The sequence below is a fragment of the Podarcis gaigeae genome, assembly GCF_964106915.1.
Source record: "Podarcis gaigeae genome assembly, chromosome: 16".
Lineage (NCBI taxonomy): Eukaryota > Metazoa > Chordata > Lepidosauria > Squamata > Lacertidae > Podarcis > Podarcis gaigeae.
The window spans coordinates 13,997,561-14,018,320 of record NC_139693.1 but is presented as its reverse complement, the minus strand read 5'-3'; the positions used below and the strand labels follow the sequence as shown (position 1 = coordinate 14,018,320).

Genomic DNA, 20,760 nt, shown 5'->3' with positions numbered 1-20,760 from the left:
CCTGAATGCTGAGTCCGGAACAGGGGACTGGGGGCAAGGGATTGTCTTTCCGGAGGTATGAATTTGCAAATAAACAACTGACCTCCTGTTTCAAAGCGCTGAGGGGCGGGGGACCACAGACATGGAGACTACACATACACACCCTGCAAATTTCATGCTGAAGTTTACTTTCCTACCCACGGGACCTTGCAAAGGAAGACGCCCAAATCGCCATGGAGAGTAGAAATCATTCCACCCTCCTCCACCTAAGTAAACAAAGACCTCCAGAGAGCAACTCTGACTTTATTTACAAAATATTCCACATCTTTATCCAGACGGAAGACACGAGAACAACATGAGAGCCAGTGGGTGCAAAGGAGAAATGGAAGCGGGAGGGAGGGAGGGGATTAAAAATGAACGACAGACAGGAACCGCCGAGACATTTCGGAGCTGGGCTAGAACTTGAATTCTTTGTACTTCTTGGCTCCTGCCCTGGTGTCCTGGGGCTGTGCTTTCCGCTTCTTTTGCTGGAGGAGCAGAGAGGGCAGTCACAACATGCTGATAATGCCGGAGAATTTGATTCCACCCCACCCCCCACAAAAAAACCCCAATGTGAAAAGGCACATATGCATGCCTGCACACACCCTTCCCCACCCGCTATGCAACTGCATCACCTCCCAAACTGCTGTGTGAACTCCACCCGCCGCCCCCCTTACTTCCCTTAGGGCACTGTACTCTCTTTTCCCCTCCTCTGCCTTTCCTTGGCTTCTTGCTACAAGTTTCTGACAGGGCCTGATGCTTTCGTTGTCCTCCTTCCATCCCAAGCACCTGACAGGCTCTCTTGGCCCCACCTCCCTGCCAGCAACCCAGCCTTTGTCCCATCCCTGAACCCCGCTTGAATTCCTCTCCCCAAAGCCACCCACAGCCCTTTCACCTCCCTCACAGCAGCTGCATTTTGTCATTCTAGGACAGGGTTTCCCAAACTTGGGTTTTCTGCTGTTTCAGGAATACAAGTCCCATCATCCCTAGTGGTCATGGATGATGGGAACTGTAGTCCAAAAACAGCTGGAGACCCAAGTTTGGGAAACCCTGTTCTAGGACATCCCATGAGAGGGATAATGGAGAACCTGCTTGGCATGCAGAAGGGCCTGGGGTCAATCCCCAGCATCTCCAGCTTAAGATCAGATAGCGGGTACCGGAAAAGGCCCTTCTCTCCCGCAGAGCCACTTCCAGAGTACACAGTGCTGGAGAGAGGCTGACAAAGAGCCTGGCCTGGCCTGGCCTGTAGGAGCTCTCCATGGAGAGAGAGTTGGATTTGATATCCCGCTTTATCACTACCCTAAGGAGTCTCAAAGCGGCTAACATTCTCCTTTCCCTTCCTCCCCCACAACAAACACTCTGTGAGGTGAGTGGGGCTGAGAGACTTCAGAGAAGCGTGACTAGCCCAAGGTCACCCAGCAGCTGCAGGTGGAGGAGCGGGGAAGCGAACCCGGTTCACCAGATTACGAGTCTATCGCTCTTAACCACTACACCACACTGGCTCCCAACTGGCTTGGCCAACTGTCCAGGCTGGCAAGTCCCCTCCATTCCACAGGTCCCCTCACCTTCTGCTTGGCAGCATGCTCAGCCACCATGTCGCTGAAGTCCTCCTTTTCCACCTGGGCTTGCTGCTCCCGCACGTGCTCCTCGTACTTCTGCGTCATGGCCATGGGGTCCAGCTCCAGCTCCTCGGGGGCCAAGGCCACCTCCACACCCTGGATCTCTGGCCCGGGACCTTTGCGGCTCATCACCTGCAAGCAAAGGCAGGGGAGGGAGGGAGGGAGGGAGGAAGCAGCCAACAGCGGATACAGGTGTAAGGTGTTTGCGGGGTGGATGGGTCACTATCTCTCGCCTCCCAAACCACATGCAAACACAGAGAGGTGTTGCAGGCAGCCCACCTCTCAGCTGTGGAAGCAGAGCGTTGCCTGCAAAAGCCTTGCTTTGGAATAAGTCCATCCGCAGAAAGGCGGGCAAGCCAACACGGGGGACTCCCCAACTGAGGGTATCACTCAGGAGCAACTGCCCAACTCCTGTTCACACATGCTTTATGGACAAGCACTCGTTTGTCTCTCTTCGCACACACACCATGTTGTGTGTGTGCATCCATCCATACATCTCTCTCACTGAAGTCCCACTTTCCCACCTGCGACTCTGGTATCCAAGTAATTTCTGCTTCACAAGAGACCCGCTGAAATTAATGGACCTAAGTTGCCATCCATGTCAATGGGTCTACTCTGAAAGTAAGTGTGTGTGTCTTACGTGCAGAGAACCAAGCTCCACCAATGCAAAGTTGTCCTTACGAACAATTCTTGAGGAGGTGGTCTGATCTCCCACTTCCTTTGATTTAACTCTCTTTTCAAGAAACAGGGAACAGGAATTAAAACATTTGAAGCAAGGGTTCTTTAAGCTTAAAGTGACACATGTCTGTAAGGACCTACAAGGCAGTAATTTTAATTTATTATTATTGTTGTTCTCTTGTCCCTGCAGAGTGACGCAGTGATCAAACTTTGCTCCAGGACAGTTGTTAACTTTCCTTCTCTCCGTCCCCAGTCTAGTATATCTGAAGCAGAAGCCAGGTGGCTGCCCCTCCAAGCCTGCTCTGCTCACCTATGCCTAAAACTGAATTTGCTTGCTTTAAGAGCACATACCCTGCACACCTTGTTCCAAAAATGGGTTTCAGGGCAGCGTACGTACAAAATGAAAACCCACAAGGCAGCATTTGAAAGCATAAATCAATGGAACAAAAATTAAAATGGGGGGGGGGGATGCAGCAGCCCAAGATGCCTGGGCAAATTTTTTAAAAGTTTTTAACCTGGTGCCACGAAGTCTACAGTGCTGCTCCAGGTGTCCCTCAACTAAGAGAGCATTGCAGGGTTGAGGGGCCACCACAGAGTAGGCACTCTTTTGAACATTCAGAGGGTTCCTCTCCTACAAGGAGAATGCACAGAAGGCTCTGATGTTTGAGGTAGTGTGCCTCCAGATACTGGGAATCACAATGGAGGGAGACTGTTGCTGCATTCAGGTCCTGTTTTTAGGCTTGCAGGAGGCATCTTGCTGGCTACTGCAAGAACAGGATGGAGGACTAGATGAGCCTTTGGCCAGGTCCTGCTGCCAGGCCCTTCCTACATTCTTAAAACACATGAGGTTGATATGGGAGGTGCTCCTTCAGCTATTTGGGCCCCAAGCACCCTTCAGCAGAAGGCAGAACTAAAGCCAGCCTCTTCTTACCGTCGCCATGTCATAGATGTGAGTGGAGCCCATCATGGCCCCGCCGACTGTCGCAGTCCTCTTCTCTGGCAGAACGGTGAAGAGCTGGGGCGTCTCGCTGCTATTGAGGAGAACATGAGGGAGAGAAGAAACGCTCAGCATCATGGGAAAGGGCAGTGAGAGGGTGGATGGGCGCATATTAGCCAGGAAGAATCTTGCCACACGTGGTGGAGACAAAGCTCTGGGCCAGTGCTAACAGGTTCTTCCACAAGGGAGGGGAACCTTTGACCTGTGGGCCAATCGTGGCCTTCCAGGCTCCCCTGTTTGACCCATGATTTGAGCAAGCCACGCCCACCTGCTCCCAAAGCACCCAACAACCCCCGGGAGGCAGCTGAGGAAAGAAGAAGCCAACACTTACCCATCCATGGCCTCCTCGATCTTCTTCTTACGCAGTTCAATGAGTTCAGGCGTCTCCATGCCAGCGGGGACTGATGAGAAGCCCCCAGGCGTGATCAGACCACTGGAGAAAGATCAGAAGGGGTGGTCAAAGGCCAAGCCAAATTCGACCAGCCATCCCCCTCACATGAATGAATAAGCAACAGTCTCAAAACAACTCTAGTCCCAGAGATCCACTCTGTCTCTGCAGGGGTGTCTGTGTGTCCTGGGCAAGATGGGCCCAGCTCCTCCTCTACTAATGCCCATTTGCTTGCCCTTGGCCTCCGCCCGAGTCAACCTTCCATAAATAACCCTGGAGGCCTCCATAAGCTTTGGACTACAGCTCCCAATAACCCCAACCAGCGTGGCTTAGAGAAATATGCAAGGTAAGTGGGGGGATGTTGTGCCACTTCCTCATCACCAGCGACAGAACCAGGGGGCGCAGGGCTGGTTGGTGGAGCAGTGGACCCTCTTGGCAGGGACGTGGGTGCCAGGCACGTGCCCAGCAATGGCAAACACTGATACTTGCTCAGCGAAAGCATGGCAAGAGGGAGCGTCAGGCACTTAAAACCAGAGATCTGTAGAGCCGAAAGGGACCCAGAATCACAGCTCCTTGCCTGTCTGCTGGAGTGATGAAACCCGTCTCGTCCGGTTTCTCTTCATCGCTCTCCTCGTCTTCTTCCTCCTCAGAGGATTCTTCATCGGAGGGCTCCAGTTCTCCCCACGGTGTCCGGTCGATCTCTTCCTCCTCTGTCTTGGTCTAATGGCGGGGGAGAGAAAACGTGATCCCATCACCTCCCAGGCCAGCAGATCCAAACGCAACACAGAGCAAGGGCTCTGGACAAGCGGTCAAACCCAGAGGGGGCGACCCTAGCCGCCAAGCAAGTGAGGCTCCCGATGCCTACCTGGAATTCAGCCGCGTTGGTCCCAAAGACATCTCCGTAGAGGGGCTTCCCAGTCTCATCCACTGGGGGCTTGCCCCAGCCCCCAGCGTGGTACCCAAATGAGCATCCCTGGAGAAAAAGGGGGCGGAGGGGAGTCAAGTCATTCAGCAGTGGACAGGAGGAGCTGGAAAGTGTTCTCTGGGCTCCCCCCCCCCCCCAATCCCAAAGCTCCTGAGAGTGCAGTGTTACTTTGTGGTGTGAGGGACTTCCAAGCCCCAGCTTGGATAGCTCAGTTGGTTAGAGCGTGGCGCTGATAACGCCAAGGTTGCAGGTTTGATCCCCGTAAGGGAGAGCTGCATATTGCTGCACTGGAGGGGGTTGGACTAGGCCAGGGTTTCTAGCTGTTTTTGCGCTACAACTCCCATCATCCTTAGCTAGCAGGACCAGTGGTCAGGGATGATGGGAGTTGCAGTCCTAAAACATCTGGAGGGCCGAGGTTGCCTATGCCTGGTCTACAGTGACATACCAGCAGCTCTCTGTGATTTCAAATGGGGTTTCTCTCAGCTCTGCCTGGAAATCCCAATAGGGATTGAGTTTGGGGCTTCCAGCACACATGAGACACAGCTCCCCCTGCTACAGGTCCTGCCCACCAATCCCTGATAGGTAGTCCCCACTGGGACTGGTGGGGGTGGAAGACAGAGGAGCCAACTCATTCCAGTTTCATCCCCCATTCTCCTCTTTCCCGCTGAGTTCTACAAAGGCAACACCGAGACTGAGCTGCCACCCCTTGGAATGGTTGTAAGAAGGCAGGGAGGCAGGGGCTGGCTGAGGGCAGGCGGAGGTTGGTGGGGCAGTACCCCATTTAGAGCCACTAATAATAATAATACAGGTCACCAACTGGCCATCTATTTTCTAGCAAGTGAGAAAAAGCCAAGGTGGCAACGAAGGGAATGACTCTGCTCACCTCTGGGATCGGGGAATTCAAGCCCGGAATCTTCAGGTTGGGATAGGAGGGGGGCGGACCGTAGCGCTGCATGGCAATCAGCCAGGGAGGAGGGACTTTGTGTGCGTTCTTGTTGGCGGTGGGGAAGAAAAAAGACATTCATCAGTCACAGAAGCCTCTCTGCTTGCATTGCCCCAATCCCCCAGCTCCCCTTCCCCGCTATCTCATGCTGTACACACCACACTCGGCTTCTCACAGCCCTCCCCCTCCTCCCGCGGGGTTGCATTCAATGCTAGTCCTACTCAGAGAAGACCCCGGCTTCATCAATTTCAATCGGCCTATTCTGGGAAGGAAACAAACCACAATCTCCTACCCAAATACACTGCCCCAACCAGCTTAATTTACACTTCCTGAAAATAGCTTCACTCCTGAATTTGCTAAAATTGGGATCTGGAGGATGTAGGTGCCTCGGAAACCTGTTGAGCCGGCAGCCCGCATTCTGCCCACCTTTCCTCCAATTCCGCCTTCCACGAGAGCCCATCCTCCTGTCAGCCCTGGTGGCTGGGAGGGCCATTGGGCTTAGCCTTCTGCCACTCACCGGCCCGACGGGCATGCCCAGCGCAATGCGCAACTCGTCGGACAGGTCCCCAGGCTTCTTCTCTTTCAGCCGCGTCTCAAACTCCTTACCCTGGCAGGGAAGGAGAGATGAAATCAGAAAGGAGTTGGGTCCTCCACATGGCTCCCTTCCCTCCCTCCTACCCACCCAACCCTTTCCAGAGGGAAGACTTGTCCAGACTACATGGCACGCCAGGGGGACTGGTGTTTGTCGGGGCTGGAGAGGTGGAAAACAGGGAAACCGGGAAGGAGTGGTGTCAGAGCCAATGACAGATAGAGCAAACCAACTCAAGCCTTGTCCTTATCCTCTGTCCCTGCAGAGTTCTACCAGGGCAGCGCTGCGATGCAGGAGCAGGGCAAGGCTGACAGCTGGTACCACCCCCTGAGCTGGCTCTAACTAAAGAGATAGGCAGGTGGGGGCTGGCAGAGGTCGGAGGGGCAGTGTCTCATTCGCCCTCATGGGCCAGCCTCCACCGAGGGCTCCTCTGCTACCTCGTAATACAGGTCGCCGTGGATGGTCAGCTTGGGTTTGGTCTGCCACTTGAAGAAGGCGTCGTGCAGCTTCTGGTAATCGATATCGATTTTGCCCATCTTGGGACGAACTTTCTCCCTCATCTTGGACTTCATGGTCTTCTGCTCCTCCTAGGAGGCGGTAGAACAGGAAAGAAGTAGGTTACAAAACGGAGGCCTACATGTACCCTGTCTTTGCCAGGATGTATGAAATTTGGCCAAGGGTCACAGGTCGCCCAAAGACTACAGGGTAATGCCAGGTTTAACCATCTCCCTGAAACTGCTGGGAAATCTGGTTAGCACCAAGTTCAAAGTGTGCAGGCCACAATTCCAGGGAGGTGTAGGCTTCAGCTTCCTGAGGATCTCACGGTGGTAGCCAATGTTTGCCGTATTCAAAACAGACTCACTGAAAGCAACCAACACGACCAACGGAGGTTGATTAATCTCAGTGGCTCTGCTTTAAGTAAAATTTCATTGGATACATCTAAAAGGGGCAGACAAGGATCCAGTTCACCGGCCAGATCTAGTTCCCCACTGTTGGAGTACAGTGGTACCTTGGTTTACGAACTTAATCCGTTCTGGAAGTCTGTTCTTAAAACAAGGCGTGCTGCTTTCCCATAACAGCGGGGGACTTAATTTACAAATGGAACACACTCAACAGGAAGTGAAACATTATTCCAAGGCAAAGTTCACAAACCAAAATACCTACTTCCAGGTTTGCAGTGTTCTTAATCCAAGCTGTTCATAAACTAAGCTGTTCACAAGGTTAATACCATTGTGAACAGCTTGTGTAAAACAAGCTGTTTTACCATTGTGTAGAACAAGGTACCACTGTACTGGGGTCATGGGTCCCCCTGCCCATTTTGCTGCCCAGTGCCAAAGAAAGGCCCCTGCCCAGCTCCTTGTGCAAAAGCAGACCAGGCGGGTTAACAGGACAGCTTCCTCTCTGCCCCCAATGGCAGCTGGCTAGGTCAGGAGAGCGGCTCATGTGTGGCCCAGAGCGCTCTGTTCTGCAACTCCTTGGCCGAGGCAGCTACCCCCTCTGCCTAACAGTTGGGCTGGTCTTGTGCACACGCAGATCTGCAAAAGCAAAGGGCAGTCTAAGCAACTCCGGCCTGTGTTTTTGGAGAGGAGGGGGACACAGACTGACCTTTTCCTGCAGAGCCTCTCTCATCTCCTGGATGCCTGTCCGCTTGATGAACTCGGGGAGCTCAAAGGGCGGCTTCTCGATGCCCCTCTTGCCCTGCAGATATTTGCGCTTGAAGCACCAGTGCCGGGGGACAGGGACAGAGTTGCGTGTGGCCTTCAGGTGGACGAGCAGCTTGGGGTCCTGGGCTGTCACATCGTGCATCTCCACCACGTCAGGACGCGCCACGAGCTGCAAGGAGGACAGGGCTGAAATGGGGCCAACTCTTCCTGCCCTTTGGGTCAAAGCGAACCCATCCTATCTCGCCAGGCAAGTTGCACTTCTCACTCCCAACTCCACATAAGCACATGATATTAATCCCGCAGCAGAGGCAAGGCTGCACCTTAAGCCACAGCAGCCTCTCTAGATCCACAAATCACAGCCAGTTAGGAGTAGTGACGTTAAATTCTCGAGAATAATCTTTTGCAGAATATTCTCGAGAATATGCTCGATTAATGAGAATGTTAGAAAATTTTAATTTAAAATAGGAGAATATTCATTTTAATGCATTGAAAATGATATAATAAGCCAATATACATGTTTATTCATGGGTAAACTTGTTCAGATGGCAACCAAAAACAGTACAGATACTTTTATTCAATGGGGCAATGCAGTGAGTTCATTCTTTGATTTTTTGCACCAAACTTGAAACTGAAAATTTAACATGACTCACGTTAATCACTAAGCCTGCAACTAGCTGTATATTTACCATCAACTTGGAATTCTAATTATGTTGTGTATGTATGAAATGTAGCTTTTAAAGTAAAAGGAATATTTTTAAAAAACTCAGGTCCGCTACATGAGTGCATTCTTTAAATGTGGGTTGTAAAACTGGTTCTTACATTAGAATTTACAGTTTGTGGAGAATATTCTCCGGATAATTTTCTAGCAGAGAATCTTCTTGAGAATATACTCCAGAGAATGTTCTCACCTCACATCACCAGTTAGGAGACCCTTCACGTGTCACACATCATAGCTCCTGGAAGAGTAACATCTCTGTTTTGGGCCAGCTCTCAAATGCATCAGCAGTAGGCAGAAATTGGGCTGGGGCGGGCAGGAGGAAGGTGGAAGAACCAATGAAAGGACAGCCTCCTGGGATGGAAAGGCAGACTTCCAAATCCTTTTAAAGAGGGAATCAACTGTACCAGTGTCCCTCTCCCTGTTACCCTCCAAACAGACATGCACGTGCACACCACACACCAACAACCATACCTGTTTGAGCTCAGCCACCGTAAAGCGATTCATCCGCCGAAGCTTCTTCTTGGACAGTTTGGGAGCCTCTGGCTTCTTCTCCTGCACACAGTAGGGAGGGGCAGGCCGTCATTTCCTCTTACTGTTAACTTTATTTCAAGTACTGTGACTTCCACAGCACTCCCCCCCCCAACCGCCACCGTCCGCCTTGCAGACTCCCAAAAGCTCAAAAGGAAGGAGGAGTTGCACCCCGGATTCCACCCCGGGTACCTGACAGTCGGGAGGCAGGCTGCCTCTGAACTTGGGAGGTTTCACTCTTCAGGAGTTAGGAGACACCTGTCCATTTGCATCACGGGGTCTGGCAAGCAGTTCTTAGGAAGCGAGGGTCCCAGGCAGGCGGAGTGAGAGCATTTCTGCCCACCCCTGAGATGCACTCACCTGCTCATCATCCGAGCTGTCGTCACTGTCTTTCCTCTCCTCCTCAAAGCCCTTCTTCTTGGGGAGAGCTGAACTGGCCACCTTGTCTGCTTTCTCTGGTTCCTTCTCCTTGTCCTTTTTAACATCATCGGTCAGCTGTGGCAAGGGAAGAGCAAAAGGTGAGGCAGGGACTCCCAGTTCCTACTTCCTCCTTCTTAGAACTAAGCGCACACACAGGGAAGCAGTGGAGTCTCTCTTTCATTATAATGTAAACTAGGTCCCAACACTTTCCATAGAAAGGTAAGGAGAACTTGCCATGTTTATCAAACCCTTTAGAGGGGCAATAATGCTCACTCCTGACTCCCATCAGTCCCACCATTAATGGTTAGGGATGGTGGGACTTTAATACATTTAATACGTTTTCAGCAAAAGTTCACTTGCACTTGTTTGACAGGCATTTCTAACGATCTGAGATTCTTCCCCATAAAAAAGTAATTTCAGTTTGTTACATTCATATCCCATATAGAGTGGTACCTCCGGTTGTGGACAGGATCCGTTCCGGAGGTCCGGCCGGATCCTGAGGTTTTCGCAACTGGAGAGACCTCTTCTGTGTGCACACCCACGGCGGTAGAGCGCTTCTGCGCATGCGGCAAAACCCCCCAAAATACTTCCGGGTTTGCTACTTATGGATTCCCAAGTTTTCGTAACCAGAGGGATACATAAGCGGAGGTACCACTGTAAATGCAGGGGATGAGATCAGTAAATCCCAGGCCCTCCTCATACCTTGAATGCCTCAAAGATCCTCTTGAAGAAAATGAAGTTGGGGTCATAGATCTCTGGCTCCTCTGTGACATACTCAATTTCCACTGGGCCATCGCTCCCAGAGTCCTCCCCACGCCCCTTGGCATCCTGGGAAGGTGGGCTCTCTTTTGGGGGCGTGCCCTGCTGCTGCTGCTGTTTCTTCTTCTTCTTCCGGTTTCGCCGCTTGCGGTTTTTCTGTCAAGCAGACCAAATGCGCTCACTTAGATTTAACAAGATTTACATACTACTAAGCTGCTTAAAATAGGATACTAGTAAGAAAACACAAATAAAATAATTAGACTTAAAACAACCCAAATATACATAATAAAATTGTACGTCTGGGTAGGCTTGTCTAAACAAAAATGATTTTAGCAGGCATCAATAATGGTACAACACTAATATCAATAAGCAGGGCGTTCCAGAGAGTACGTGCTGCCACACTATATTGGCATACTGCAGCAACTTTAATGTTTTGTTTTTTAACTTTCAGGATGAATTAGCCTCCTGAGGCCATTTAGAAGAAGTCAAACAAAAGTAAGATCACAAATTATTAATAATCAAGAAAGCATTAAAGCAGCAGCAGATAAAACAGGGATGAACACACAGCACCATAGTGGAATAAAAAAGGTCTTGTGAGGCTCTCCTAAAGGCCAACAAGGAGGGTGTCAAATGCATTTCCCCTGGGGAGGACTTCCCAAAGATGCAGGGCCAACACAGGACACATTTCCTCTGATAGGGCAACATCACTGCCTCCAAAGCAGCCCAGTTCTTAGGAACTGGCTTTTTCTACCACCTGGGCGGAAACATCCTCTGCTCATGCTCTAAAGTCTCACTTGACTGAGCCCCTTTCCCCACCCCCTTTTTATACAGCTGCCTGAACACACTGCCCATCGGGAAGCTTCTGCTCGCCTTAAAAGACCAGGACAGGACAGCTTTGCAGAGGGGCCGACAGCTTACAGAAAATGGAGGCTCCCACTGGCTGCATTCAGGGGTGGCCAACTTGCCCTGATCACTGGTCGTGTTAGCCAGAGCTGGTGGGAGTAGTTCAGAGTTGGAGAATCTGTGGCTCTCTATATCAGTGGTTCTTTAGCCTTTTGGGGGGTCACCGACTCCTTTGAGAATTTGATGAAAGCTATGGATCTCTCCCCCCCCCCCCAAAAAAATGCACATGAACACAAACACACAAAAGTTTGCATATGCATATTGCATTTGGGGGAGGGATTGTGTATTTGTGTGCCCCATTCATAAGCTCCAGAGTTTTAAGACCCCTGCTCTAGAGGCTGTTGGACTACACTGTTGTCCTAAACCACTGGACTGGGAGTCACAATGTCATCTGGAGGGCCAACAGTTCCCCCCACCCCTTCCGTAGTTCCTGCCTCCTCACCTCTTTCTTTGACAGAGCCAAAGCATCCTCTTCAGCATCTGAAGCAGAGATACCAGCCAACACCCTCAGGTCAGTCTCCATGTCATCATCTATGGGAAAAGCACAAGTGTGAGGGAATGAGTAGCAGAGAAGATACAGGAAGGCTGGCCTAATCATCTCTGCAGAAATTTTGCATGCTGGCAAGTCTACCCGTCAGTCAGCCATGATCTGCCACAATCTGCTCTTTGGCTGCCTTTACTGCCATTCCGCAACGTGCAGAAAGAAGGCACAGAATGTGATGTGGGTCTCAGAACCCAGCTTGAGAGGGCCCAGAGCGTGTGAGTCACAAGTTCAGTGGCCAGATCCTCCAAAGCGCTTGGCCTCCTCCAGTTGATGCGACATCACACACGCATGACGCGCTTCGGGACACCTCAATCTTGGGGCAACCTGACACCTCTGGTTAGAACTAAAATTTCAACTCCTATATTGGTCATGTGACCGCACAGAACACACACAAGTTCACCTAGAGCAGGGCTAGAGAACCTCAGACCCAGGGGTTAAATGTGGCCCTCAAGGTCTCTCTGCCAGGCCCTTGGGGCTCTCCACGGGCGACACCCACAACTGGCCTTGCTCCACAGCCTCCTTGAGTGTTTCTGCCTGGCTGGGATGTGTCCTTGAACTCTGATAATGCTTCACACTTGCCTAAATGGAGGATCATAGAGGGGGATTTGTGAGTGCTCGCAGAAACCAGTCTACTGCAGGAAGCTAAAATTCACATTAGTTGTTCTGCCCCTTTTTGCCTCTGGCCCTGCCCACCACTGGCACATGCCCCCCCCCAGAAGGTTACCCAGGAGAGAATGCAACCCTTGGGCTGAAAAAGGTTCCACAGCCCTGACTGCGTGTCTCAAGTTCGACTTTAACCTTTGCCTCAGGCGACCCAGTACCTGTGGCACTCGGCACAGCCGTAAGCTCCTCCTGGCGAATCTCCTTCAGCTGGAGGATCTTCTCCAGGGCTTGAGGGATTTTGGGACCCACGCCGGACTCATCAACCTGGAAGGCGAAACAAAGTTTCTTAGACAAAAGTGGCCTCATTCTGCTTCCCAATGCAGGTATTTCAGCTTTTGTCTAATCCTGAGTGTTTTCATTCAAGCTGTCTCTCAAGAACACAGGCTGCACCAGACAGCACACTCCCAGCACCACCCATATCTGACTGCTTGAACCTCCCTCCCATCTGAAGCCAACCTAGGGCAAAAATGCCTATTCCCTAACTCACAACCTCCCACAAGATAGCCACCAACTTTGTTGTTTAGTAGTGTCCGACTCTTCGTGACCCCAATGACCAGAGCATGCCAAGCACTCCTGTCTTCCACTGCCTCCCGCAGTTTGGTCAAATACATTTTAGTAGCTTTGAGAACAGTGTCCAACCATCTCGTCCTCTGTTGTCCCCTTCTCCTTGTGCCCTCCATCTTTCCCAACTTCAGGGTCTTTTCCAGGGAGTCTTCTCTTCTCATGAGGTGGCCAAAGTATTGGAGCCTCAGCTTCAGGATCTGTCCTTCCAGTGAGCACTCAGGGCTGATTTCCTTCAGAATGGAGAGGTTTGAGTCCATGGGACTCTCAAGAGTCTCCTCCAGCACCATAATCCAAAAGCATCCATTCTTCGGCAATCAGCTTTCTTTATGGTCCAGCTCTCACTTCCATACATCACTACTGGGAAAACCATGGCTTTAACTATACAGACCTTTGTCTGCAAGGTGATGTCTCTGCTTTTTAAGATGCTGTCTAGGTTTGTCATTGCTTTTCTCCCAAGAAGCAGGCTTCTTTTAATTTCGTAACTACTGTCGCCATCTGCAGTGATCACGGAGCCCAAGAAAGTAAAATCTCTCACTGCCTCCATTTCTTCCCCTTCTATTTGCCAGGAGGTGATGGGACCAGTGGCCATGATCTTCGCTTTTTTGATGTTGAGCTTCAGACAGTATTTTGCGCTCTCCTCTTTCACCCTCATTAAAAGGTTCTTTAATTCCTTCTCACTTCCTGCCATCAAAGTTGTGTCATCTGGATGGCTTTAAAAGAGGATTAGGCAAATTCAGGGAGGAGAGGGCTATCAAAGGCTACTGGTCACAATGGCTATGCTCTGTCCTCCATTACTTGGAGGCAGCAATGCTTCTGAATACCAGCTGCTGGAAACCACGGGAGAGGAGAGGGTTCTTGTGCTTGGGTCCTGCTTGCTGGTTTCCCATGGGCATCTGGCTGGCTGCTGGGAGGTCATCTTAACTCGCTCAATTTCTCCCGTTCCCCAAAGCAGTTTCCCTGCCACCCTGCCAAGCCTACCACCCCCCACATCTGCAACAACTAGTCTTACCTCACGGCTGTCCTCTCCAGGAGGAGGTGGGGGGCCACGGGGTCTCGGACCAGGTGGTCCAATGGGCGAGCCCACAGGGGGGTTCCCTAGGAAAAGATCGGCAAATGAACTCCCAACAGGAAACGCAGCAACAGCCACCGTCAATGTGCCACCTCCCTACTTGTCAGAAGAACCTGCACACTTTGACATCCCTTGAAAAGCTTTCACGCCCATTCCAAGGCAGGGGGTGGGGGATCTGTAGCCCAGCAGATGCTGTTGGACTCCAACTCCCATCAGCCCCTGTCAGCATTATCAACGTCATGGATGGTAAGAGCTGTGGTCCAACAATATCTGGAAGGCCACAGATTCCCTGTGGGGCTTAAATCTCCGATTTAAGCAAGTTTCTAGCCCCTTCGGTTCTCAAGAGCTTCAAAGAGGGAGAGCAAGACTGAGTAATGTCTGAGCAACCTCTTTAGCTCTTAACTCCACTCTATAAGTGCCAGTTTGCATTTCTAGGCTTATTATAAGTTATTGTAAGTTTAAGTCAAGTCTGCTGCAACTGGATTTCTTATGGACAGGGCCAAGCCTGAATGTATTGGATTTGTGACCATTATGCTCATTTGCCTTCAGTAGCAGTAAAGCTCTGCTGGATGAAATATTAACAGCCTCTGGCCTATTTTTGGGAATCCTGCAAGTTTTTTAAGATTTTACTTTGCTAACTATACGTTGAAATTTACTATGGATCAATACTGAGTAGAATTCCATGACAATAAGTACCAAAATATGCAGATATATTTGCTCAATTTTAACACAAGCCACTAAACTCAGCTTCCCTAAGTGCAATTTTAGTTCTGTACATACAACTAAGCCAACAGTCCCACCTTCCATAAATTTATCCAGCTCTTCACTAAAACTAGGATGGGGGTGTAACATCCCTTGACACAAAACCCCCGAGTTAACATTTTGAGCGGTTGTGGGGAGGGTTTCATTTTGATTCTCTCAAGATTCCCTGCCTGGCATTTTTAGTGCACAACTTCAAAGATTTGCCATTCCTTCAGTTCAACAAGTTACTGCAATTTGGGGCCTGCTTTTCACTGAGAGGGATACAGACTCAGAGGGATAACCATTGCCAATACACTTCTTTTTAAAGTGGACATACTTATCTTCTTTAAAAAATAAATAAATAGGATTTTGGGCTCCCCTCCCACGACACCATGTAATATGCTGTTCCTTGAAATAAGAATAAGTGCGAATGAATTCCTAGCCAAAGAGTATGTGAATGACACAGAGTGAGTGAGGTCTGACACTCTTCCTCCCTGAATGATTCTGGCAAGACTGCCTGACGCTGCTTGCCCTCTTTGCATAAACGGGCCAGAGTTCCCTCTCTGATGCAAAGGGACTTACCTCTTGGGAGCCCCTGAGGTCTTGGCCCCAAGTCTGGAGCAGCCCGAGGCACAGAGGGGGCCAGCTTAGACATCTCTTGCTGGCGCTCCTGTTCCATAAGGACAGCAGCCTGAGACAGGAAGAGAAACAACACAGATTCTAACATAGGAAGCTTTTTATAATAAATCACACAATTGATTCATCATGCTCAGGCATGTCTACGTCGACTGATGTCTCCAGGATTTCAAACAGAATATAGTTATAAATTAGCCTCTTGCTTATGTACCATAAGTATGTATACAAACTCAACAAGAGGTGTGAGTTTGCTTTTGCCATGTTACCTCATTTATATTAGGTCTAATTTGAGACAAGCAAACTCACATCTCCTCACCAACACAAAAAAGCCTTTCTCTTTTCTGATCTTTCATAATCTGTTGGAGTTGAAAAATCCTTGTTCACAACAGTATGTCATGGAGAACTGTGGAAGAATAGCCAATGCTTTTGCTCTCCTTTTGAAAATATATCTCTCCATATTCTGTAAATAACTAAAAATATTTTGATATTATACTATACTAAAAGCTTCTTTGATTGTCCTTGAATCTTCCCACTGCACTTGCCATCCTCTCCTGCTAGACCCTTTGAGAACCACTGATCTAAAGGGAGAGATGAGTAGGAACATTCAGTTCACAGTATAAAACAGGGATGGGACCCTCCAGCTGTTGCAGGACTACAGATCCCAACATCCATGACCACTGACCACAAGGGCTGGTGCTGATGGAAGCTGGAGTCCGACATCTGGAGGACCACAGGCTCCCCATCTCTGGTCTCACTCTTGCGCTCCCTCTCTCACACAAACAAACGCACAGGCTGCAAACATGTTCTGCAGCACAGCAGAGCTCATGTTGCTGGGAGCTGTTGAATTACGAGACACAAACACAGAGGAACAGAGCAAGCCATTACCTGCTTGACTCGCTCCTCCTGCTGGATCAACATGGCTGCTTGCTGCTGAGCCAGCTTCAGCCGTTCTTCCTCAGGTAACACAGAGGGATCCACCGCCTGCATACGGAGAGGTGGGCCCAGGCCAGGGGGTGGAGGAGGTGGCCCCACCGCCATGGGGAAGTTGAGGCCCATGCCAGGGGGCGGAGGAGGCGGCGGTGGCTGCATTGGCGGCATCCCCATGGGAGGGGGCGGCAGAGGCATCCCGGGATGCTGCAAGAGAGAAGAAGGCAGCTGTGGGAGACGTTGGAAGCACAGTTGGCTCAGGTTTTTAAGGCTTCCTGTGTGACACAACCACCCATGAAGAGAATGACAAGAGGAGTTAAAGATCCAGACATATGGGATGGGTGAGACCTTGTGTGGAAGCAGGACGTATGAAAAGTTCTAAAAGTCTTTGTGGCTCTCAAGCTGGACGTGAGCCAGGAAGGTGATGCATCTGCTGAAAAAGCAAATACATTTTATGGCTACATGAACTCAAGCATAGCATTGTGGCAGGTTCCACGCTGCATTGGTTAGGCTGCATCAAGAGCAGGTGGGGGGAACCCTCTGGCCCTCCAGATGTTCCTAAACTACAACTCTTATCATCCCTGACCATCGGTGGGGCTGATGGGAGTTGTAGTTCAGCAACATCTGGCAGAAAAAAGGGCTCCACGTGTATGATCTAGACTAGAGAGTCCTATAGATGTCCATAATTTTGGATGCAACATTTTAAGAGGTAATCTAACAAACTGGAGTGCAATCAGAAGAGGATGATCTGAAGGGGGGCATCTGGGATATAATAATGTGTTTGTGGGAGGAGGATTATTGCTTTGGTTTTGTTTTATTATGCACTTTGTGTTCTCATTTTGCATTTTTATGTTGGGAATCACCCTGTGATCTACAGATGAAGAGTAGTATACAAATTTAATAATAATAATAATAAATAATAATAATGATAATGATAATTTGTATAAATTAAGTTTTAATTTTAATGTATAATTTCTGCTCATACATTTCTGTTTGCTACAACCAGTATTCGGTTGCCTTATTAAACTTGGGTCTTTCACAGCCCTGCTACCTGACATTTTTTAAACAAACATACCGGAGATGAACCTGAGAGTGAACCCAAGACCTTTTTCATTCAAAGCACATGGGCTGCCGCTGAGCTTATGGCCTCTCTTGAAGCCACTGAAGTCTCATAACAGTGGCCAAAGAGGTTTCCTGGATATATCACTCACCTGTCCTGGCATGGGGGGCAAACCCGGCTTATCTCCATCATCTCCTCGCAGAACTGGCCTGTTGAGCACTATCCCAGTCTGTAAAGAAGGAGATGGAACAGTAGTAGTAAACATCATCGTAAAATTTATTGCCTGCCCCTCGCCACAAGGTCCCAGGGCATGTTACAAAGGACACCCATCTGCACTGTGAGAGAAAGAAGAGGGCATGGGAAGCAGGCATAGACAACAACAGGGCCTTATTCAGTCTGACTGCCCTCCCCATCCCCAGGCCAACTTTAAATGTTTGGGGGATGTTGGAGAGAGGGTACAAGCCAATCCTTCAGGCAGCTTAATGCATTCTTATCCTCAAGTGTTCTGGATGGTTACATTTGTAGCCACAAGAAATACGGTCTCACCTGAAGTGTGTAAGTCTGCAAGCGTTCTACCAGCTCCTCGCGGCCACCTGGAATGAGAGAGAGACGTTGAGGGCATTCTGGGGTTCCTCTATGTCACATGGGGTAGGAAGACAGGATTGGACTTGAGGGCCAACAGTCCTGCACCAACTCTCCTCAAGCTCATCTCTGACCACCCCCCCCCCAACCATTCCCAACATCCTGACCATATTGTACCAACAAAACAACTCCCTCATCATCTCCCATTCACATTCAATAGGGAAAATCCCCAGACTCTCACACATACCCTTCTTTCTGCAGGTCAAGAGCACAGCCTTGACATTATTAATTATAGCATCCAGGCATCCATTTCAATAGACAACACTGGGCTACATGGACAATAAACCATTACACAGGAAGCTCCTGCAGCCAACTGGAAGCCACAGAAGACCCATTGGATGTTCGACTTCCAAAAATAGTTCGCAAACTAGAACATTCACTTCTGAGCTTGCGGCATTCAGGAGCCAAAATGTTCGAGAACTAAGCTGTTCAAAAACCAAGGTACAACTGCACACAGAGATGAAGCCTGAATACAACCTCTCTGCTGTATTATGCCCAAAAATCTGGCAAATGCACTGTTCTCTTCACCTGCAGCCCCTGGAAAGCTGGATTTGGGTGTGGAGGGCCCAATTCAACACTATTTCACATGTGCCACAAATGTAAAAACTACAACCTGAACCTCCCTCCTCTAACTAGCAGGGTTGAGGAACTCAGATCCTTGGGGCCAAATGTGACCCTCTAGGCCTCTCTATCTGGCCCTTGTGATTCTCCCTAGGTCACTACCACTCTCCTTGGCCCTGCTCTAACCCTTTCTCCAGTTATTCTGCCTGGTTAAACTATGTTATTGAATGTCTCAATTGCCTGGAGTGAAGTACATATAGTGTAGTGGTTCAAGTGTAGGACTAGGGTCTGGGAAACCAAGCTTCAAATCACCATTCACCCTCCTAAGACACCCAACTTCCTGCTGTTCTCTGGCCCCAAGGATTCACTGCCAGCTTCATAACCCCTCCCAACTTCCCCAACCTCATCCACTAAAATCCCTTATTATTCTCCCTCTCTCCAACATTCCCCCTCTCTTCCTGTTCCGATACATTTCTGCTCCCCTGTAATAATAACTCACTGATCTTGGAAGCGAAACTAACCAGCTCTAAAGTCTCTAATCCCACTATGGATACATTAAAAGAATTTTCAGAACAGGCAAACATCATCACGCCAAATGGAATTTGGAAATAACAACTCAGGCCTCACCTACATTACTGAACCCATAAAAAGTGTTTTCCCCCTTTAAAAGTGCAATCCATGAACTCTTATTCAGAGGCTCATACAAAGATGAACCACAACTCCATGGCAGAGACCATGCATCAAATGCAAAAATCTGACACTCAGCTGCATTCCACCACTGCCACCAAAGCTCCTAAGAGCCCTTCCGCATCCCCCTCCCATGACTCCCCTCTTCCTAAAAAGAGTGCAGCTCAGCACTTCGCATGCAGAAGACTCCAGGTTCAAATCCCCGGTGGCAGATGGTCAGAGCAATTCAATACTGCGCCAATTGCGTGAACCAGCCACAGCCTCTCAGCCTAACCTGCCGCACAGGGATGTTATCAGGATGAAATGGGGGGGGGGGGGGAGAACCATGTTCGCCGCCTTGAGCTCCTTGGGGGGGGGGAGATGGGGTGTAAATAACTGTGATAAAGCTGAAATAAGGCAACTGCCCCGTTCGCCCGCCCACTACACCTTCCCCGCTCCCTCCTGCTGCTTCCACACTACGAGGGTCCTTCCAGATCACGGAAAAGGCCTGCAGGATCCTGTTGCCCCCCACCGGCAGGCTGTAAGCGCCCCTGCCCCGCCACAAGCAGGGCCTCCTCACCCTGCGTGGGCGCCCCGATCTCGGCCAGCTTGGCCTGCAGCTCGTTGGGGGACCAGGCCGCGTATCCTGGCAACGGCATCTCCCCTGCCTTGGGGGGCTCCGAATGCACCTCGGACGCCATCTTGCCTTTTCCCCGCCGCGCTCACGCGAACTCCGCCGAGCGCACACAACGCAGAGCTCCCAGCTGAGACCGCGCGGCCACCGTACGCGCTGCGGCGGCGGCGCCTCCCGCCCAATCAGCGGCAGCGACGACAGAACGGCGCGTGCCCAATGAGGAAGCTTTGCGAGGGCGCAAGCCGCGGCGAGTATAGAGAAGCGGCCAATCAGAGGACGGGGATGCCGCGTTCTATTCAGGAGCGGGAGGGTTAAGTCGCGTTGGGTTCTGGGCTATGAAGTTTAGCTGAGCTTCGATGTCTCTAGTTGCGGCCTTTTTTGTGTGTGTATGTTTCTTGCGCACTCAAAGCACAGCCTTTGATAATTTGAACCTCTGTTTGCTCACTGGTCATATTTATTATCACACAGAGATTACTGCGTTTTGTCCAAGGGTCTCAAGGCTGTAGTACACAACCCACTGTTTTGAACACATGACAGTATCCAAATGAAAGTGAGTTTGCACACTCTGCATACATTTCTCCAGCACTGTGGGAAGCACAAGTTGAATACGAGCTTCATCTTCACAGGAAACAATCAACATGTAAAAATAATAACAGGAGGCAATGTCTTTTTGGAACACCAAGAGATCACAATGAAAGTTAGCTGCAGGGGTGCAGTCACTGATGAACATTTGTCGGTTGGTCTGTTTGTCGGTTTGTTGTTAAATTTGTGTCCCACCTTTTCCGTCAAGTGGTGCTCAAGGAAGCTGACAGTGAAATCAAGTAAAATACAAAATAACAAAAACAAGCAGGTTAAGCAAATCAATAAGCACAAAGTGGTGGCCAAATTGCAGCATGCACAATGG

The 20,760-nt window shown here is 50.0% G+C and overlaps 1 protein-coding gene across 2 annotated transcripts; it reads right to left on the bottom strand.

The window, feature by feature from the left end:
- Nucleotides 1–262: 262 nt before the first annotated feature.
- On the bottom strand, nt 263–20,009 carry SF3B2 (splicing factor 3b subunit 2). 2 transcript variants are annotated; one of them, XM_083716270.1, is made up of 21 exons: nt 19,803–20,009; nt 17,900–17,946; nt 17,505–17,582; nt 16,252–16,500; nt 15,313–15,421; nt 13,930–14,015; nt 12,515–12,620; nt 11,592–11,680; nt 10,190–10,402; nt 9,428–9,562; nt 9,011–9,091; nt 7,763–7,990; nt 6,595–6,744; nt 6,086–6,175; nt 5,509–5,616; nt 4,566–4,673; nt 4,278–4,420; nt 3,644–3,745; nt 3,247–3,346; nt 1,584–1,769; nt 263–506 (listed from the first exon to the last, which is right to left on the bottom strand). In XM_083716270.1, the coding sequence occupies exons 1-21, from the start codon at nt 19,921–19,923 to the stop codon at nt 435–437; spliced, it is 2,601 nt and encodes an 866-aa protein (XP_083572396.1). In that variant the 5' UTR covers nt 19,924–20,009; the 3' UTR covers nt 263–434. The 2 variants fall into 2 exon arrangements, with proteins under 2 accessions (XP_083572396.1, XP_083572395.1); XM_083716269.1 differs by lacking the exon at nt 263–506 and adding an exon at nt 997–1,256 and having other exon boundaries at nt 1,517–1,769; nt 19,803–19,991.
- Nucleotides 20,010–20,760: the final 751 nt, after the last annotated feature.

Excerpts from the sequence above, each read along its gene's own strand:
- SF3B2 (XM_083716269.1), bottom strand. The coding sequence starts at position 19,923 with ATGGCGTCCGAGGTGCATTCGGAGCCCCCCAAGGCAGGGGAGATGCCG. Across the intron at positions 9,092-9,427 it reads ACAGCTCGGATGATGAGCAG|GAGAAGAAGCCAGAGGCTCC; the intron begins GTGAGTGCATCT and ends TACTGTGTGCAG. Across the intron at positions 5,617-6,085 it reads TGGGCATGCCCGTCGGGCCG|AACGCACACAAAGTCCCTCC; the intron begins GTGAGTGGCAGA and ends ACCGCCAACAAG.